At 43.6% G+C, this 21,479-nt stretch overlaps 1 protein-coding gene across 9 annotated transcripts in view; it reads left to right on the top strand.

The window, feature by feature from the left end:
* Positions 1–267: 267 nt before the first annotated feature.
* The window catches only part of ppp1r9a (protein phosphatase 1, regulatory subunit 9A), a 53,965-nt gene continuing 32,753 nt past the window's right edge, over positions 268–21,479 (top strand). For 3 of the 9 annotated variants that reach the window (XM_064348253.1, XM_064348254.1, XM_064348251.1), the window contains exons 1-5: positions 268–504; positions 1,915–3,356; positions 16,348–16,480; positions 16,927–17,047; positions 19,181–19,285. In XM_064348253.1, coding sequence (XP_064204323.1) covers positions 2,016–3,356; positions 16,348–16,480; positions 16,927–17,047; positions 19,181–19,285 — 1,700 coding nt within the window. In that variant the 5' untranslated portion in view covers positions 268–504; positions 1,915–2,015. Of the gene's footprint in view, positions 505–1,496; positions 1,660–1,914; positions 3,357–16,347; positions 16,481–16,926; positions 17,048–19,180; positions 19,286–21,479 lie in introns of all 9 variants that reach the window. The other 6 variants (XM_064348257.1, XM_064348256.1, XM_064348255.1 and 3 more) reach the window with 3 other exon arrangements.

Raw genomic sequence — 21,479 nt, 5'->3', positions numbered from 1 at the left:
TATTATTCTAGACTGCAGTTCGTTAGAACATCTCCGTGCAGATTTATGGAACAAACCATTGGTAAGCAGAAGGTATAACACCTGTCACGCGTCTGTAAATATTTGGGGCGATGATTATTTTTAAAAGCAAACAATATGAATTTTTCAAACTAAATAATAGTCGTAGATAATATTTACCGGAATCTATTACCATGTTTATTCCACTGAAAAATACAGAATGTTACATTTTACTGACACCCCTATTGTGCGGGTGGCCGTGTCAACAATTGCCTGCAATGGCGTTGTCTAGCGGTGCTCAGACTAGGGCTTGTATGTCAAATTGTTTCAATTGGAGGGATAGTAGACTATGACTTGTAGAGGAAATGGACGCGGCTAAATGAAAGTGTGTACTAGGAGTGTATTTACTATGTACACATTATTCTACATTTGAACTCTACCACAAAATATGCCCTTTTGGGATATTAAACATTTATCATAGCATCTCCTTTGAACGAGGCAAAGCACGTAAGTGACGCTTTTGTTTTGATCATTGTAGCAACAGCTATAGACAGTAGGCTATAGTTAACTTCTTCTTTTTTGAATACTTACTTAATAGGTTGGCAGTTGCATGTACACGGCTAAATATATGATCTGAATTAATAGGAAATGCAGAGTGTCTGTTTTACAGCATACGTAACTACAATTTGTTTGAAATGTCGCTGGCTGTCATTTAATATGCTCTACGAGTCGATTTGCGTCTATTCGCTGTTTGTTCACTGTACCATACTCTGACTCATTGCATGTTATGCGTCGCTATTTTTACTGTCTGCAATTTTAAAGTTGACCCTGTATTGAATGCAACGATCAGAGTTAGATTTGATGTTTTATAAAACTTGATTGTTACCACTGTGGCAATTCGTAAACATATTATTTATAATCCTTATTTTTCCATTTCAACGTTGAAAACAGAGGGCAGCCTACGCTTGCAGAATGTTGCAATTTGACGTTTCTGTGACTTGCATCTGGTGAACGATGCTACGCAACAACAGCTGGGGACATGCATCTCCGACCTTTTTAATTTTGCTGATGATATGCAGACCGTATCTGCAAATACTTAAAACATCCCCGAGATAAATTCGGAGGCTGAGATGTAAACGTTTCGCCGGCGTCCGTTATAGTGCATTTTCAGTATAGCCAATGGTTCAGAACCTATGTTTGCAGCATATCGGAAACGCTGTTCAGTGCTTGTTTTTGGCATCACATACTGTACAGGTATTTAACCACGATCTTTTAAAATCTCGAAGGTCTGACAATGGTCACAAAGGTCCATATGTTCGCCTTGTTATAACCGAAGTAACGCAGCATGTTATAAAAATTCCCAGTAAAATCTTTGTGCGCTATGAGAATTTATGGTTGTCTGTTTAAAGTATATCGTGTTTGTTGATCTTGTCGTCCGTCATTATTTAGGAAAGAGGTATATCCCGAAATACGTGTTTGTCATTTGTGCTTATAAGCAGATCGGAGGCTTTGGCTTCATACATAGATGATTATGCAGAATTCAATGGGGAGGCGCAGGAGAATCAGACCAAGCGGTGCCTCAAATGAAATGGGAAAATCAATCAGTGTGGACTCCAGACTGCAGAATGTGGATCAAGTTCATTTTATTTTTTGGAAGACTGAGTATGTCATAATCGGAATGTCTTGACACTTTCACAGTCCAATTTATCCACGAGCTTTGCGTAAAAGATAGTTTTTCGTTAAATTTCAGAGTCTTATTCCTCGTAAATGCATTCAGTGATGATACGGTGTGGTATTTTACATTTAAGTATTAATTTCTGAAATAAGCATGACTTTCTTTTCTTTTCAATGGATGAGGCAAGTGTGATGTAATACATATTGTCGTATTTCTAACATATATTTCTTGAATTATTGTAGATATTATGTTCCCCCTGAGCAAAATGTGAGAGGCTGGATGATGGGAAGATGTGATATGTAAACCCAGCGATGCTGACATCTCCTCCGCCTTTAAAACAAACATGTTGAAGACGGAGGCTTCGGGGGAGCGTTCCAACCTCCGGAGTGCCTCGCCTCATCGGAACGCCTACAGGGCCGAGTTCCAGGCCTTGAAGAAGGCCTTCGACCAGCCCAGGCAGGATGGGGACCCGAAGCAGAAAGACCCGGAGCGCGCCAAGCAGCCACGGGGCAGGCAGTACGGCACCCACGTCAGCCGGATTAAAAACATGTTCATGCAGATGGGGACTGACGGCCCAGTGCCCTCATCGAAAACTAATGTGGGAGAGGAGGCCTCGCCCCAGAAGCTGAGGAAGCCTACCAACTTTGTCAACCGGGCGGACGGCTCGGTCATCAAGCTCCAGCCCACGGTCAGCGAGCGAGCGAGCGGCACCCACTCAAAGTTCTCAGAGACCAGGAAGCTTTTCGAACAGAGGGGGGCCTCGCAGTCCCCGGTCTACGCCTCCAGCCGGGACAAGAGAGGCTCGCACGAGCACCTGGACGAGTGGAGGGGGCCGCGCTCCAACAGGGGCAGCAACGACTCCCTGGACAGCCTGTGCTCCAGGACGGAGGCCGCGTCGCCCACGGTGAGCCAGCTCAGCGCCGTGTTCGAGAACGCCGACCAGCACCAGGCCGGCGCTTTCCGCAGGAGCGCCAGCGGGCGGGCCCTGTGCTCCCCGGACGGGTTCCACCGCCCCGGCGACCTGAGCGAGGACGACGGCAGCTCCCTCCAGTCGCCGTCGCGCGCCGGTCGCAGGCACCGCGGCGGGCGGCCCACGCTCCCCGTGTCCTCGTCCTCGGAGGACCTCCTCAGCCCCAGCCCGCTGTCGGAGGCGGTGGACGCCGGGCCGGGGTTCCCGGAGGCGCCCCCGCAGAAAGGGGAGGAGCCCGGGGACGGGAGGAGCGAGGAAAGGGACGCCGCCGTTTCGGACAAGTACGAGGAAGCCCACCGGCTGAGGCACGCGGGGACGGTCACGTCCACGGAAGCTGTGGGTGTCAGCACGGACTCGCCAGTGCGCACGGCCTCCGTTTGCACCGAGACCACACCTGACGCAGCAGCCGGCGAGACAAACGAAGCCACAGGAGGCCGCCAGGCGGAGAATTCGACTCAGGTCACCGGCGGCGAACCTAAAGAACCCAGTGAGGAATACAGTGGCAACGAGAGGGTCATATTCAACGCCGACGGTGACGCTTGTTACCAAGGCTGGGGCGAAAGTTGCACAGATCTCGAAGACGAAGCGTATGGCGATGACGCCGCTTATTTCGACCCAGGCTCAGACATAAAGGAGATCGCTGGCTTACCTGAGGAGGAGGAAGAAGACGTCCCTAAGGGCAGAAAAATAAGATTTAGTACAGCTCCAATGACAGTAAGTCTTCTTGCTTTTATTATTCTTAAAAATGAAGTTGTTTCCAAAGAGAAACTATCTGAGGATACCTGCACACTATTTCTCCAGTTCAGGTATTATTTCGCCTTCAAAGGATCTATATTTAGTCATTTTCTTGTTACATAAGAAGCATACTATTTAATGCAGACACTTGGAACTAATCAAATTGGTTCTTTAAAATGTGTCTTTAAATGGAACTTAGAAATAGTATGTGCATGGAGCAGTCTTACTGCACATTAACTTACTCTGGTAGAGATAGGTTCTCCTCTACAGCTGATCCAGGGTCAGTTGTGTGGGCCTGAAAATACCCAGAAGCACACCCACTTCAAGAGTTTCCTCTCATTTAACTCACCCCCTGTTATAATGTTGTATTTGTGAAATTATCTGACTTTTAGTGGCATTGTGTCATCTCTTTCCCCTGACATTTGTACATTTCAAGCTACAGTTTTAAGTGTTAATTTGATCCTTGAACAGAACAAGAATCTTTGAATATCCCTATGTCATAAGCTACAGTAAATAACTCAAACGGCTTGCTCATGGCCTTGCATTTTAAGTAGTGAAGCTGGCTGTGCCCTGACTTGCTGTTTGAAGCCAGTTATTGCCTACTGGGGAGAGTGCACAGGAACGGTGACCTGTGAGTGAGTCAGCTGGCAGTGCTCCCAGTTGATTTTCGCACTTCCACAGTCCTGGCACATTGAACGCTTTCCATTTTTAATCCTGCTAACTCCCATTTCACAAGGATCCCATCTCCAGGTGTGAAATAGCGGTGATATGGATGTGGAGATATTCGTTTACTGATTTCTGGCTGTGGAGGAATTGATAATTACCACCTGCCAGGAGATTAGGTTCCTTCTTTCTTCTTTTGAAATTATTTGAATGACCTTGCACTTCGTATCATTTTTTAGGGGCTGTAAAAAATCTCTATCCATCTGAATCCAGAGGGGTCCATAACTAACATATTTGTGTGCTAAGTGCTATTTACTTACGTGTTAAATTAACTGCACATTGCCATCACAAAATTTAATATGTTTTGATAATTAGCTCTTATGCATAAAAATGGAATATTCACCATAATATATAAAATGTTCATCTATCACCAATTGTTCAATCATAAGACATCAGGGGGTATTCCAGTGCTAATGGGGAACCTGTTTCCATTCTGTTAAGCCCCTTACCATGAGGAAGCAGTGTACTGTGTAGACTGAGGCTGTGTAAATTGGCCCATACCACCAGTAATATGCTGCCATTTTCAGCATTGGTTAGTGGTGTGAGGTCAGCAGGTAATGGCAGGATATACAAGTATATGTATATAGATTGTGCAGTGGCACACTGGGACCTTTATTTTTGTGCCATGTCTAAGTAGTATTAACTGTACTGAAACCCCCTGTAAAATATAAGTTGTTTACTACTGCACTATATGTTTTTGGTCGTAGCTAACAGGCTTTTGTTTTGTGGATCAAAAGCAATACAAGCCACAAGTCCGCAGGTTTGAAATTGATCTTATCAACACTGAGCAATGGACTGGAGCCCGTCGCCCTACTTTTTTCACAAAAAGTGGTGTTAAATCGCTAATCCCTGACAAAACTGAAATCGTTTGAAAGTCACCGCATGGTGAGTGTAGCTTGAAGAAAAAGGTCAGCAACTCCCCGTACATTTTTAGCATATTTTATATTCTTAGAATACCTTAATCAGATCATATTCCCATGCTATGCAAAATTAATTTGAGGTTTAGCTCACTAATTATCAACTTATTATACAGGTCTCAGTGATCCAAGGCTGTAATGTAGCTGGTGTGATGTATAGCAATTGAACAATACAAAAATCTCTGGGACCAGCAATGCTTTCCATTTTGCACATGTTTGATGATGCATGAACGTTTTTTGGATCGGTAATACTAGTCAGGATGTATGCCTTCAGGGAAGACCAACATCAATGCTGATTGGGCAATTAGAGAGAAGGTAAATTACCCATTTATTCTGTGTAAATTTCTTATTTTCATCTTATTCTGTGAGCACAATTATAGAATAGCATCAGGTATTTTTCTTCCAGGCAAGGTGTGGTGGAATATATAACTGAGGCAGGAATTTTCCAAATGTGGGATGAACAAAAAGAGCTCTAATCTCTGACTATTCTTAGGAATTCTGAAAGAAACATATTACATATCATTAACGTATTACAGAAGATATCCTTGTACTGGGATAACCCCGAAGAAGACCCTTACGGTTTGACTAGGGAAAAGACAAAGCCAAAGCACTTGAAATGAAATGATCTGGTTAATGTTACTTAATAATTACTTTGGTGATATTTCTTGGTGTCTCTCAAAGCCAATGAATCATTTCAAAATCTAAGCTGTTAAAACTTTAATTAATATAGAAATCTTTTGCAGACTGTCATCCAAGCAGGCTCTCATACAGTACTTGTAGTGATAAAGCACTAAATGTTTTTTTTTTTTCATTTTGAAAAAGTTAGAATTCCTCACAAATGTTAAACTTGCATGTCACTACCGATGGAAATCCTCTCCATCTGAAGGCTTGAGAAACATGCCTTCCTTTTGGTGCTCGCAGCATTCAATAAACTCCAATTCATTAAATAAAGTAAATATAAAACACTAACACAAAATAACATAAAAGATACCAAACATTGTTTTAATAATGTAATTTCCCCACTTGTAATGTAATTTCCATGATAAGGTTCTATTATGCAAAAATGAGACTATTGATTAAAAAAGGAAACGCATGCTCTTACTAATATTGCAGGGATATTTTCAGTCTGTTGGCGTGCTTTAAATGCAGTGTGGTCAAATTATCAGATCGCCTTTTTACTGATTTCACAAGCTTCCAGACCCAAACCCTGTGGGTTGAACTCTGAACTCTGAGGGCGATGTTTGTGACGGACAGCCCGGGATCGAACCTGTGGATCTGATTGTACAGGCCGGCGTGGCATGGTATGGTGCGGTGCGGTGCGGTGTGGGGCTCTGGCTCTGGGTTCTGACTCCCCTCCTGCTGGGGAGGCCGTTCTGTGGCCGAGCGGAGAGACGGAGGGCCGGTCCCTCAGTGCCGAGCTGCGCACGCTCCTTCAGAAGGGCCCTGTCCTGTCACGCTCCCTGTCACATGATAAACACATTGCGCAGAATGGTGTGTCAAACACACTGGTGGATTCTCTTAGCAAGAGTGACTTACAGGGCCAACATGGTAGGATATGTAAAGTCATAATAATAATAATAATAATAATAATAATAATAATAATAATAATAATAATAATAATTCACATCGTGTTTTTCATGCAATGTCCTGAGTTCAAATTTAAAAAAAAAACAGGCATCAGAACAACAGACAATATATACAACACAGTATACAATACGTTGTACAGTGCCTACAAGATAAAGCATAAGCATGCAAAGTTACCATGTTTTTAAAATCGCTTTAAAAAATTGGGAGTAATTTCAAAGAATTCACCACCAGCCTTGCTGAAGGAACAATAAGGAAGCCCTGAACAGATGATCCAAACTGCTTCTCTGGCTTGTGGGGTACTACTGTTAATGTTTGACTGTTGAAGAGCTAAGCTATGTCATGCTTTACCAATCAATACAATCATAAAATCCATTTTACTACTGTAAAGTGCTCGTCATAATTTATGCATTGCAAGGGCAGGGTTACAGAAGAATAAATTATACATTAAGTAGGATCATAAAGCATCATGCTAAACAGTATACAACAGGATGCAAGCATGTAAGTGCCAGGTTTTTGAATAATAAGAATAGTCAGAGCTATAGTTTCAGTTGCATGAACATTCACTGTTCTTAAAGAGCCTAATTACGGAATCTCTATGTCCTACAAATAGTACAACATAGGCCTACATTTTGCCCTTTGATATTTCTGTCCTTTGAGCTAGAAAATGAATCGCAGGCCTTTGCTTTTCTCCCACTTTGATATGCTCAGTCATATAAATCTCATGGCTGCGATGTGCTTTGTCAGTTTGGTGTTCTGCCAGCCACTGGCTTCTTCTTTCCTCTGCTGCCCACCAGTTCTGCCACCCATTGGAGGAGTGTGCTTCATGCACAGCACAGTCTGAGTGGTCAGGTGAGCTGCTCTTGGACAATGATCTAACAACAACCCTGCTAGCCAAAGACGCTCCCTGGGCAACGCTGTGACCAATTAGGCTTGTGGGCCATTGGTCACAGTTGGCGCTGGCACAGTCGGTAACTCAAAACTGAACCCTAGGGTGCATCCACTCTGGAAACTAATTCTTTGGCTGGCCGCTGCATTTGGCACTTTCATGTTGGGAGCAGTTATTAATGTAGTTATTTTCGTATTTTAGAAAGTCTGCATTAAGGCTGTAGAGATTTTCAAATCCCACTCCAACTTTATTCAAAATAAAGTTTATAGGTCATTCTCTTGGCCTTGAGTCGTTGTTGTGTTGTATTCTGCAGTCAAGCATTCATTTCTGTGGCTCCAAGAAGCTTGTACTGAGGTTACCTAATGTGCACCTAATGAAATTTGAGGGTTTTGTGGAGCTCTTATCCTTATGTGTTTAGAACATGTCCTTGGCTCTTTAAAGCTGTCACTAAATGCTTGAGCGAGACATTATTCAAGTCAGTCTTCTGGGATATTATGAAAGATTTGTGTCTATGTATGAACGCACAATGGCTCACTAACTGCTTATGTTGCTGTCAAATTCAAAGTTGTAGAAAACTGTACGAGATCAGATTTCAATGGTGAAGCAGCCTCGATCACGCTGCACAGATGTTCCACCAATCGTGGTGAACGGACACGCTGTCGTGTAACGTCTGTCATGTGAGGTCATTTTCCATCACCGAGAGGGAACTGAAAGCAGGTCCCGAGGGTTTCATTTTAGGCCCAGACCGCAACGCCATTATCAATACCGTTAGCCGCGTCCTTCCCCGTGCATTATTAATAACCGGGGTGGTTTTGTTTTGATCATTTCGCCGACATCTGACCTTCTTGGCTGAATTTTTAACGATTCAGGAAACACAAAACTGCCGTGGCGGTCTGAACCCGGTCGATTCCGACGGTCCGTATCAGGCGTTCCACCCTCCTGATATGATATCAGCCCGCTGAAGCATCCCGCATTGTTCTGAGAGCGTGCCCGGCTGCAGGCGGGAGCATTCAGAAAGTGCCACAGTGGCCTGCATTGTGGCGAAGCGCGTTCCCCTTCCCCAGCTGAGAATTTGGCTCGCCAGTTAGACCAGCCGCACAGTCAGATGTACGGCAGCCTGCGGGGTATTGACTGGAGCGCTGGGTTATGTGCCCAGGTTCGCGGGACATAGCTGGCATATGTACAATACAGATAATCACTCAGATAATCAGCAGGTAGTTCACCTAAATAGCTTCAGTACAAACCCACCTTTATGAATTGGTTATGAAATATACAAGGCTCTGTAGTGAAATGGTAAACATTGAAAGCTGTTGTTGTCCTGGATATGGGCATCTAATAATAATAATAATAATAATAAAAATGTATTTTCTGTTAGTAATGCATGAAAACCAGTGTTATTGTTAGCAATATCATTATTGTATTATGAATAATGTACCATGAAGCTTCATGTTGCTACTGAATAATTTGATTTGGCTTGGGGGATGGAAACTTTACATTGTGCGTAGTTGGAGTCATGTGTGAAAAGACATTGCCCACGTGAGTTCGGTGAAAAGAGTGTGTGGAATGAAAGAATCCGTTGTTGTTTTCGTCCGTTTATTCTTTGCCTCTGCTCTGAAAGAGCTCCCTCTTGCCGCACACGTGGGCCATTTGTTGGCTGGAGTCATGGCACCCAATTATAATCTACCATAACAGGATTTGAAAATGCATTCTTTGGCAGATAAGCCACCTACAGAGTCAGCAATTTGTTGCGTGAAAAAAAAAATCCGAAGCAAATTTCTCAATTCTGTTTTTTTTTTCTGTCCCGGATGTCAAAAGGTCGGCAGACACAGATGGAAAAGCTGGCTTTTTTTGGTGCAGTTGCAAGTTCTACACATTTCACATTCACCAAAATATCCTCTCTCACTAGAGTCTGACTTGTCAAACTAGAATGCTAAAAAATGTATTTCTGTCCTTACTGATGCCTGAAGAATATGAACATCAGATATGCGCTCCGCTCCAATGTGAGAGCCAACACAGAAAAATGACATACTGTAAATTGAAACACAAAACTTTAAGATGCATGTGTCATCATAGTTTGAAGCTAACTCTTTATTTTTAACACATTCAGTCAAAGTCAAAGTGTTTTTATTTGTCAAGTGCACAGTATAACACAGGTCATTCTGAGCAAAGAAATTCTTGTGACATGGCAGGCAGCAACTACGTAGAAGCAGAGCAACAATATAAAATACTAACAATTATGAAAATATCTCACATAATAAAATACACATATATTAAACATAGTGTAAATTTAACAAAATAGTATTTCGTCCTGTCAGATGGGGGATATGGACAATGGGAATAGGAGTATTAAATTATTAAAATAACCATTATAGTAGAGTGCTGATGAATATGTGCATAAGATTGTACATTGAACGTACATAGCATACACAGGAGGACATGTGATCAATGTGATCCCAGGGATTTATGTTGCTGGTTGAGAAGCCTGATGGCCTGAGGGAAAAAACTGTTTGTGAGTCCACACACAGTCAAGAGAATGTAGCTCGGTTGAGGGAAACGTACGCTGCGGTTTTCAACGTGCTGAAAAGATGCACTGGCACACTGCAAAAGCCCCAAACTCTTAAAGGGCCACGCCGCCAGGGCCCGCTTGTCCCTCTGCTCTGAAACAGCGTGGCACCTACTTTCTGGCAGGGCAAGGCACAAAGTGGCGTTTGATACCCACGGAAGAGGTGGCTGGGTGTAATAGCAGATGGCGTGCTGTGGCGTCCTCAGGCAGGGGAGCCCCCTCAGGCCCACCACCCCGCCTTTTTCAAAATCAGTTGAATATGGCATGCTTTAAAAAGCAGGGCTGCAGGGAAATACCACAAATGCTGAAGAAGAGACTTCTCTTTACCGCGGGGGTTACTGAGGAAGAGTTGAAAAAGACCATTTTGTGGAAGTGGGAGTGAGAGTGCGAGCTTGGGCGTGAGCCTGGCAGATGAACTCTCACTCTTCTGCGGTCCTCGAAACTGGGTGGTCCTCTTGAGCCAGTGCACAGCCAGCAGCCCCGGCTCGTGGAGAACATTCTCAAACAGAATCCCCGCAGCGGTGTGAAACTTAAAGAAGCGGCGGCTCTGAGCTTCTCAACAGAATCCCGGGACAAGACAGCCGGGCTTGTGGAGAACATTCTCAAACAGAATCCCGGGACAGGGCTGCCGGGGGAAATGTGCGGCGTGGAGGAGAACCGCGTGCGGTAAAGCGTGTTTGTCGAGCGCGGTGCTCACGAGGCGGCGTTGGCCTGAAGAAACCCCGTCTCCTTCCTCTCATTGTTAATGACTCAGGAATCCTGCGATGCGGCGAGCGGCGAAAGCGTTCAGAGAAAGATTAATGCGTAGATCAATCACCCCCTTTTTTTTTACTCGTCTCTCAATTTGGAACGCCGATATGCCCTCCCGGCTGCTGAGAGCCTCTGCCATAAACTTGGGGAGAGCAGACAAGCATGCATGTCCTCGGAAGCACATTCACCCTCGCTCTGCTTTTTTAAATGTGACAGCAGCCATTATGACAGAGGGCTGCAGTTTCCGCGCGGTTGGCGCGGGCGGACAGCGGGCACCGGATCAACCAGAGGAGGCGCTCTTCCTTCATGAAGTGGGGTTAAACACCTGCAGAGTGACATCCCTTCCTTGCTCTGTGGTGCTGTGCGTCTTCTGACGCAACACCAGTCACAGTCAGTACTGACACACACAAGTTCTGGATCAGAAGGAGGACTAGTGCTTTCCCTTGACAAGAAGCCCTACAGCAGCCCCTTCATGGAGTGAGACTGGCTTAAGTGCACAAATACAGTACATACATTGGCTTCGGAAAATATTCAGACCCCTTCACTTTTTTTCCAAAATTTGTTCTGTTCTGGATTTCATTTTGGCATCAGTTTACACACAGTACCCCATAATGACAAAGTGAAAGCACGTTTTTAGAAATGTTTGCAAATGTATTAAAATTCATATACAGAAATACGTCTGAGGCCGCTGTACTGTATAATATACAGTGCATATCGAATTGAAGGAACGATTTGAAAAGCTGGTTGATGATACATTTACATCACATTTACATTACATGGTTGATGATAGAAAGACGGGCACGTGGCTCTGTGTTTTTTGGATGTCAGCCGTCAGCAGCATCAGTCCCCTGCTTTAGACAGAGAGGGGGATTGCAGCGGCAGAACTGGGCTGATGGGGCAAGATAAGGTAGAAGCGCGGAGCAGTGGGAGCCATCATGCGTCTGTAGTTGTGCTGGCTCAGAATCTTGGGGTTTGGCAAACAGCACGAATGCCTCCCTGATCGGCACTCCCCCGTATCGCAGCGGTGTGTGTTACTGAATCTCCCAGCTGTCTTTCTCCAATCAAAACCTCATCTCCTCGTATAGCGGCGGTGTGTGTTACTAAATTTCCAAGCTGATTTACGACAGTCAAAACCTCATCGCTCACCACCTCATCTCATGAGCTTATAAACATATTTACTGCTGTCAACAAAATGTCTGCCTGGCGGATGGCTATGCCATTCAATACCTTATATACAGTAGTAACCACCCATGTCCATGATATTTTGAAATGGTACACCCTAATGATTAGAATAAGACAGACTCAAAAGACTGATGACTGTAACATTGCCAAAGTACACATGGTCCAGAAACTGGGAACCAGGTTCAAAAAAACAAAACAGAAACTGAACATGGTGTGGTTCTATGACAGATGGCAAATAAGGGTATTGCTGTCATTCTGATAATGAAATCATACCGTTTTTGCAAGGAAATTGCATTAGACTATCATGATACAAAAAAAGATAAATGATATGTTGCTATGTTTCATTTACAGCTTGGTTTGATACATTCCCTTACTTACAGTCCAAACCAGTCACCAGAGCAGGTACCTGTCCACTAGGATTCCTTAATTTCTCTTATCCTCCAGAGCCAGCTTCTGGCCACTGGTCTGTGTCACTGTTTATCCAGTATCTAGAATGACTTCAAAGACCATCAAGACAAGATGCACTAATTGTAACAAGGGAAACACAGAATAGCTTATCATAGAGCAACACAGAATGGCTCAGAGAACATCAGCAACTGACTATTGTGTTGAAAAACAGTGATTAAGTACAGTATGCGACTGTTGTCATGTTCTCAATGCATTTTTATCTCGACAATGATAATAAAGGTAACATTACATAAGCATGTACACATATTGTAGTTCTTAACAAGCATCCATTTAGGGGAATACTTTTGGTACTATAAGAAGGGTGAAATTCTGATGTGATTTTGGGATGTTCAGCTACTGAGAGGGCCTGTTAAGATGAGAAAGGTAACTGAGCGGAGAGATTCTATCAGGTCTACAGATGGATTGCAGGTATAGTTGACTGCCTTTGACAGCCTGGTAGAGGGCTGAATCATCCAGGTCTTAGATGTTGTACAGTCTGGGATCAATAGCCAATAACAAAAGGCTGAGGGGGAGTAGCAAGCCATGGACATGTTTTAACTAAACACCAGTCAGTCACAGAAGATCTGTGGTTATCCAAGTGGAAGTAGCTGGACCAGGGCCTGGACCAGCAGCTGTGTTGAGTAGGTGGTGAGGGCCAGGAGCTTTCTATTTGTGTATCTGAAGACTAGCAACAGAAGCTGGTCACTGACGAGATGCTGAGGGTGAAAAAGAGCTTGCTATCAAAGTGGGTATGAGAGATTCTGCAAACTCACCAGATGGTCAGCTTTGTATTCTTTATATATTTAAAGGTCTGTTTCTGTGCTCTTGGAATGGAAACATTCTAGTTGTAATATAGCACCAGGAACTGTCCAAAACGGTCCCATTCTCTGTGGGAATGAGACGGCTCTTGGCAGACTAGAAGATGCAGGAGATTCTCTGGTCCCTGTGTCTTGGCTGGTGAAGATGTCCATCTGAAGTGTCATCAGTGACTGCACGTGGCAGCCCTTCACATTGGAGTGGACCACATATCTCTGGCTCTGATATGAATTGAAGTGGCTGTTTATATTTGAAGAGATGAATGAAGTCCCACTCATAAATCAAGAGCGCTGATGTTATACTAATTTCTAGCAACCTGTGTGTCTTCGGAAAGATATCACTGTGAGACAGAGATCCTACTTGTGATTCTTGGTCTATAGCAGGCTTCTTCCACAGACTAACCAGATGGGCAGCTTTGTATGATGAACATTGAAAGTAAAGTTGCTTCAAATTTTAATATGGCACCAGAAAGCATAACACATTCTTGAGTAAGGATGAAGGAAGGATGTAGAGCATGCATGGGCTAACCATCTGCTTTCTGTAGAGATTGTGTGGCAATACAAAGCGTCTTGGCAGAGTGGGAGGGGTACAGTGTACAGTAGAACTACTCAGGGTTACAGAAAGATGCAGGTTTTGGCTTGTAGGTAAAATATGGTTGCTTCAGACAGCCTGACATTCAGGTATTGGTTTGTCATCCAGGTATAGATCTCCATTACACTTACGTTAATTGGAGGCATGGCTGAATTTTCATTTACACAAATATTTGACATTTAGATCATTAATTCATTGCTTGGATTCCTTAATATGCTTGCTAAATTAAAAAATCCAGTTTCTTTGTTTATTGCAGGAGAGTTGATGAACTTTACATAAAATTCTAAATAGAATGTTCTTTGGCAGAAATCAAGTCAGTTTCAGTGACATAGGAGTAGAGGGGGAAAAATCCACAAGCAGAAGTCTAAGCGGCATGGCGTGAAAGGAAACCAGCCTGACCATGGTCTCACAGAGCAGTCCAGTTGTGGTACAGATCGGTTAGGAAGACAGCGCAGAAGCAGCACGTTAAGTACACTGACAGAGGACATTGATCCCCCATGTGAAACAGGAGGTCTTCAAGGCCTAGTTTGAGGTGGTGGTGGAGGTGCACTGTGCTGTATGAGCCTGTACATGTGGGTGTGTCAATCGCTTGCAGACGTTTGTCTGGGCTTGAGCGGCAGCCAACAGCAGCAGCATCGGGGAGGCTGCAGTGCCGCGGTGACTAAATCTAAGAGAGGCGGTTGCACTTCCTCCACCGCGAAACTCCTCCGCCCAGAAGGTTTGTCTCTGTCTCTTTCTTGCGGAGGCCCCTCCTGGCGCACAGGAAGTCATGTGACACCCCCCCAAACCCCCCCATCCCCGGACTCTGCAGTGGAGGCCCTTGTGGGGCTGTCAAAACTGAGGTGCAAACAGAGCGCTTTCTCCATTCTTTATAGCGGGGGAAGGCACACCTATTGGCAGAGTTTCAAACCCCACATGACACCAAACACCCTCAAGGTCAAACACTGTCAGGTCTTTTTCCCATGGTGCGCAGGAACGGCCGCCATGGGCTATGCATGGCAAATTGTGGTCACTCACTCACTCACTCACTCATGGACAACCTGAGAGGGACGTTTGCTGGGACGCATGCGCAGGTGCATCTCCCAAAATCATCACTTCGAACGGCACAAGATTTTTAAGCACAGCTTTATTGCCTAACGTTACTTTAGCTAACCCTAACATGTTATTGTTTCGCCTACTTCAGTTAACCTAGTTAGCGCGTACCACCGATACAGATGTATGGACACACGGAGGACAACAAATAACGTTACAGAGATGAGGAAATGCCATAGCTATCTAGCTATATAGTTAGCCAAGTTTTACTCATGACACTTTGTACAGGTGTGCTGTGGGTCTGGACAGTTTTGTGCTTGTTCCTCAGAAAGCCAGAACACAGATTGATTCAAAGCCTGTTTCATACCAGTAGTGCTAATTCACAGCCCAGTGGTGCAATCGTTTGCGTGGTAAATAAGCGCATTGTTTATGACACTAAATGATTGATGATGTGAATTTTACTGAGATAAAGCTTTTGTGGGGAGCTCTCCTACATTGCCATGGTTCAGCAGTAAGGCATGATCTAGCTGCTGACTTCAGTTTCTCTGTGTTTGTGGCCTTGGTTGTATTTTACTGTAAAACTATGCTCATATGAATTCCTTTCCTTTCCATGGATTCAATTGACATTAAATGGTGAGCAATAGGAATACCATATTATAGTGCATAATGCTCTTGTTAGCGAGAAGATGATTACAGTTGCGTGTCTACAGTAACATGGAAGATGGAGGAGATTCTCTGGTCTGGTCATTAGTCATTAGTGACCCAACGGCGCATGGCAGCCCCTACCAGCGGAGAGGACAGAAAATCGGTTCTGCTGATATTAATTTAAGTGGCTGTTTACATTTCAGGAGATGAATGAAGTTGTGGCCTTCCTGCTCACAAATCAAGAGCCACAGCATTAGCCGTTAATCTCATTTCTAATTACCTCTGGGTGTTTGGGGCAAAATTGCTGCAGGACAAAGACACGTACATATGATTCGTGGTGGTCTACGGTGGAGATATTCAGCTCTTTCCTCATGGGGGCTACATCTTTTTAAAAGTAATGCATCCAGGCCTAACATTTTCCACCTGCTGTTTAGACTTAAGGGTGCACACCCTTAAGGAAGGCAAGAGCCGAACGAGGAGTTTAAAAAAATTATTGATCGCTATGCAACCTCTTTGTCTTTACCATCTGATATTAATATGTACTGTACATACATGTCTGTAAATGAAGTAGATGGTTTTTAAATTGTGCTAACTGTTAGTTAATATTCTGTCATTAGTGGGAGGTATGCAGACAGTGTGCAGATGCAGGCAAGATGCTTTTTTTTCTAAAGGGACGAGAGTATGTCTGTCTGTGGCGGGCCAAATGTACCTCTTGTGAGGCCAGTTGAATAGCCCTGGTCTGTAATTGATGGTCTCCCATTAAAAGCACAACTATGTCAAGTAATGATAATGCGGCCTTGTTCATTGGAGCTGTTCATTTTGTGTGTCCAGGTTTTTAACACGTACTCGAATGAGGATTACGATCGGAGAAACGAGGAGGTGGATCCCGTGGCTTCATCCGCAGAGTACGAGCTGGAAAAGAGAGTGGAAAAGCTGGAACTTTTCCCTGTCGAGCTTGAAAAAGGTAAACTCGTCTACTTTCACCTGTTCCACCCACACAGCATCCTAGCGTGACCGAACATGTCTGACATTGCCTGCTTTGCATCAGGTCTCTGCTGAGGGCTCTGCTTGAGTTGTGATTCTGTGCCATGACTCATTTAGCTTGGAGGAAAAACACATATCATTGATGATGTAAATATAACAGTGTCAGAATGCATGCACACATCCACAGTATCTGTGTCTGTTTATTCATCCATTTATCCACTTTCAGAAAGCTGTTTATGACATAAGCGCACACACACACACACGTGTGCCCACATGCGCACACACACACACACACACACACGTAAACTCGAAAACTAACACTCACACAGACTCACACACTTCAGTGCACATACACACGGACACAGATGCACACATACACACACACATACACACACACTGAAGCTGTTGTTTATGGGCTGTGCTCAGACGATGACGGGTTGGGGATCAGCATCATCGGAATGGGCGTGGGTGCCGATGCCGGCCTGGAGAAGCTGGGGATTTTCGTCAAGACCGTCATCGAGGGAGGGGCCGCCGAGAGAGACGGCAGGTAAGGGCGCTCGCTCGCTGTCTGCCAACCCCCCCCCCAGGGAGCCAAGGATTTACAGAGCGCCAGGGGTGGGGATTAGAGCAGGGAGGACAGGAGCAAAGCTTTCAGACGTTTCGGAGGCGACGAACCAGCCAATCACTGACAAGACTAAATAGGGGATTATCACAGCCACAGAAATGTAACAGGAATCAGTCCTGGGGGGTTACACTAAAACTGTAGTATAGCAGTAGTGTAACACAGTGGTGAGAGAAATGGACTTGCAACTTGTAGGCTGTAGGTTTGATTCCCAAGTGGAGCACTGCTGTACCCTTCAGCATGGTATTTAACTGCCATTGCTTCAGTAAAAATATCCAAACGTACAAATGGATTGCATGCAAAGAAAGCAAACTTTGTGAACTGCTCTGGATGACAGTGTCTGCTAAATATCTCAAATGTACAACACAGGAATTTGCAGCACTTTTGCATGACCATATGTTTAATATAGCAGCATTTTATATTGGTATACTTTGCATTTTCATTGTGTTGCAAACAATTTATGCATCTGTACTGATGCTTATCTTGCCGTGCACTGTTCTGTGGAATCAGATGATCTGGATCAGATGAGCTGGCTAAATGAATAAATGTCACTGTAAACAGTGAACGTTCTGTTGAATAATTAAACAGTTGAAGAGCTTGATACAGGAAAATATTGTTTGTTTTTGTGGAGCTCCTGATCATGCAGAACACTTGTGGGCATTGAGCAAGAAGTATTGCAGTGTATTGACAGAAGCACTATTAGCAGGCTGGTTGGTCTGAATGGAAAACATTAGCTGTTCGAACTTTGCCTCCATTATTAAATCTCTGGCTGGCAGGAACCGGGTTGTGCCACAGGAAAGAGCAGTGTGGAGTAATTGTAGTGCTAGCTTAAGCAGGTCAAGTCATGTCAGGTTTCTGGCCTGTAAATGTTTGTAGCCAATTGGAAACATTGAAAGGTTTTTGCGCTAGCTTGCAGTGAATGCAAATTAATAAATGTGGTTCCTGTGGGCTGCTAGATGGCCTCCCATGGTCAGATATTAAAACGGAACTGTGCCATTATTGTGGTCCCAGCCCCACAGAAGGACTTGTGGTGCCAACCTGACAAATAAAATGTTATGTAATAGAGGTTTTCAGCTGGTGGACTGCCCCCGTTTCACTGCGTACAGGAAGTGGACTCTCTGTTTTTTTCTGTTTCTAAGAAGAACTGAAAATGAGCAAGAGCTGGCAGAATGCTCTTCAGAGGAAGTAGTGTGTACTTGCTAGCACTTTCCCAAATCATCTTAAATGTGATTAGGCATTTAAAATTCAAACAAAGAGGAAAAATTGTGGCCAATAATAAATAATATTTAACAAGGAATGAATTTATGTGCTGCAAAAAGTTGGACCCATTTGTCCGTGTTCTAACTCAATAGTAATACTACCAGTAATGATAATACGTTTTTATTTGTGTATGTGAATGTTTTTATATGTGTGTTTATATATGTGTTTTCCTGTTGGTTGCTGTGGGTGCTACTTGATTTAAACACAATGACATATTCAGATTATCTGAGGAGGTACGGAAATTGGTCTCTGAAATGATGGCTTTGTCATTATCAAATCTTCTTCCTCTTAATGAGTGCTTCGATTTCGGAAATGCGATTGTTATTCTTCTCTGCTGTTTGCAATTTTGAATCCCCCAGCTTCCCAGACCCCGGACCAGCACCATCAAATAGCGTTCGTTTCCTTCGATTAGCCGCAGGGCTGTCGCAAGCCTCGGGCACTACATGACTCGTTCCCGCTAGCATACAGGCTTCTGAAGCTAATTTCTTCTGTCTGTTGGGCGTTTCAATTAAAGTTTACCACCACTGGGCATTGTGGTCATTGGACCCCGAGTGTCAGTTATCTTTAACATTCTGTGGAGGTTTGTCATTTATAGCCCACTGTTCAAAATAATGGCCGTGGTGATACCAGAGCCATGTTAAAAAATCAGACTAGATTCATGGTGTGATAACAGCCCTCAAACATAGACAGTTCCTGACTGATCTATGCATGGAACGGAAGCTGGCTAATCAAGCGATGCTTGCTCAGCATTTTGCTGGCCTTGTCATTTCTGACCTGAGACTGATTCCCGTGCCGCAGGATCAAGGTTAATGACCAGATTGTGGAGGTGGACGGGACCAGTCTGGTAGGGGTCACCCAGAGCTTCGCCGCAACCGTCCTGAGGAACACGCAGGGTGTGGTCAGGTGAGAAACGCACGTCGTGGACACAAGCTCATATGCACATGTATGTGGATACGGGAGACAGCTGCTGTTTGTAGACACATATGAATCCATGCAAATCTTCTTTGGGTTATGATGAACATTATTGTCTCCTAAACTGTGCTATGGCTTATTGAGTACTACATAAATTCTGAATTAGCAAGCAAGTACTAAAGTACATACACTTCACATAAACATGTACAATGATATGATTCTGATACCTAATGTAACCATCTTCACACTTGTTAAAGACAATAATACTAGTAAACACATTTGCACATTATATAAACATGTCTAAACAAGTGACAGGATCTCTGGAGTACCCTGTTTTAACTGTAACCTACCCTTTGTCTTTATAGAAAAGCATATGAATTGATATGGTAGAACTGAGACAGAAGTGATAGGGATAAGAATGCATTCTAGCATTGATTATGCTTAGGAGCATGGCCTCCTCAAATTAGGAGATGCACACAAGAGGCTTAAGTCTCTACACTGATCCAGTTAAGTAGTGAATTAGATTTGGATTCAACTACACACCAGCACACTGCAGCACTTAAAGATGCAGTATGTAATTTTGTTTTGGAACGCTTTTGTTAATTTGCTTGAATTTCCTTCACATCCTGACAGATATAAATAAATTAAAAGCTCTAAGAAAAAAAATCTGGTCTCTCTGACTGCCCCGGGCTCTGTAATCAGCCACTGAAAATGTATCAGTGCCTGAATCTTAACAGCCAAACAGGACAACTCTCTGCAAGGAGGCTTTGCAAACTGCCTGTCACAGCGCTGCCAGAGCAGGTAGGGCGGGGCTATACAGTTAAGAGCAGAGAAGAAATACTGCAGAGACAGTGCTATAATCTCGACCTCCAAACAACGCAAAACTCCCGTAGTACCTTGTTAAAGTATATTTTTACTCTGAATTTGACATTAAGACATACAGATAATGAAAGCCAGGGCACAATGCAGTCACTAAGCGTGACTGGTGACAAATGGCTGTAGCTATGGTCTCAGTAGTCAAACGAAACTTCGGTGCTAGCTTGTCATTTTATGTTTAAAACCTTTAAAACTATATTTTACACTGAATTTGACAGGAAGACGTGCAGATCATGAAGGCCAAGACATTTTTTGAGTAAAATCACAGGAAACCCATTGGTCTGTAGCCACAAAAGCAGCTGAGGTTATTGTGTCACGGGTGACAGTTGCTAAGCAGGCTAGCTTCCAAAAGATGCAAAACTCTGGGACTGTAATCTTACATTTCAAAGCTTCAAAACTGTTGAAATTTTTACTCTGAATTTGGCATTAAGACATACAGATTATGAAAGCCAAGAGATTGTTCTTCTAAAATTAGATTAAATCCTAAAACTGCCAAAAATGAACATTTTTTGACATAAACATCGATTTATACTGATTATGATAGAAGGGGTCACATATATCCTCTTTCTCCAGTACCCAGATGCCAGGTAGCGTACGTGCATGTGTTTGGTGGGAGGGGCTTTAGAGGGAGAGCTGAGGAGAAGGGGTGTGAGGTGGTGGTACATATTTTTTCAAAACATACAGCTCTCTCTTGCTTGCTTTTCCGAACTTACACACTGCACCTTTAAAGACAAGGGGGCCTACTCAATATTGTAGGCTTCAGCATATTTCACAGCTAGTATCTATCTGAGAAGAAATAATTTTTCTGCTTCAATAAGAATCTAAGGGATTTGAAGAGGAAAGTCACTTTTTCTAGGCTCTAAATATTTCATAATTAGGAATATAATAAAATATTAAATTAGGTTCTGCTGTGATGCTGCTGCTGTGGGTAATTACGGTATGACACATGTCCATTATTTAATCTCTGCCTTATTGATACATGTGACGGCTGCATTCTGAAGTCAGTATCACACACATTAAAAACAGCACTGTAATTAAGAGTTGTCCCTTGTCCATAACAATCAAAATTTGTCATCATCTCAAGTTCACCTCTAGAATGATTCCCAAGATGACAAGGAAAAATTGCTCAACAATGTTTCCTCTGCTGATCTTGCAAAACCAGCTGCTGGCTGGACTGCATTATCTGGCCTTCATCGGGGAAATGATTAATGCTAACCTTTGACTTGATGCATCTCTTACACCTGTATAATTGACTTCTACATGAACTACTGAATATGGAAGAACATGCAGATCATTTATAAAAAATGAC

The sequence above is a fragment of the Anguilla rostrata genome, chromosome 8 (genome assembly GCF_018555375.3).
Source record: "Anguilla rostrata isolate EN2019 chromosome 8, ASM1855537v3, whole genome shotgun sequence".
Taxonomy (NCBI): Eukaryota; Metazoa; Chordata; class Actinopteri; order Anguilliformes; family Anguillidae; genus Anguilla; species Anguilla rostrata.
This window is presented reverse-complemented; position numbering and strand designations above follow the sequence as displayed.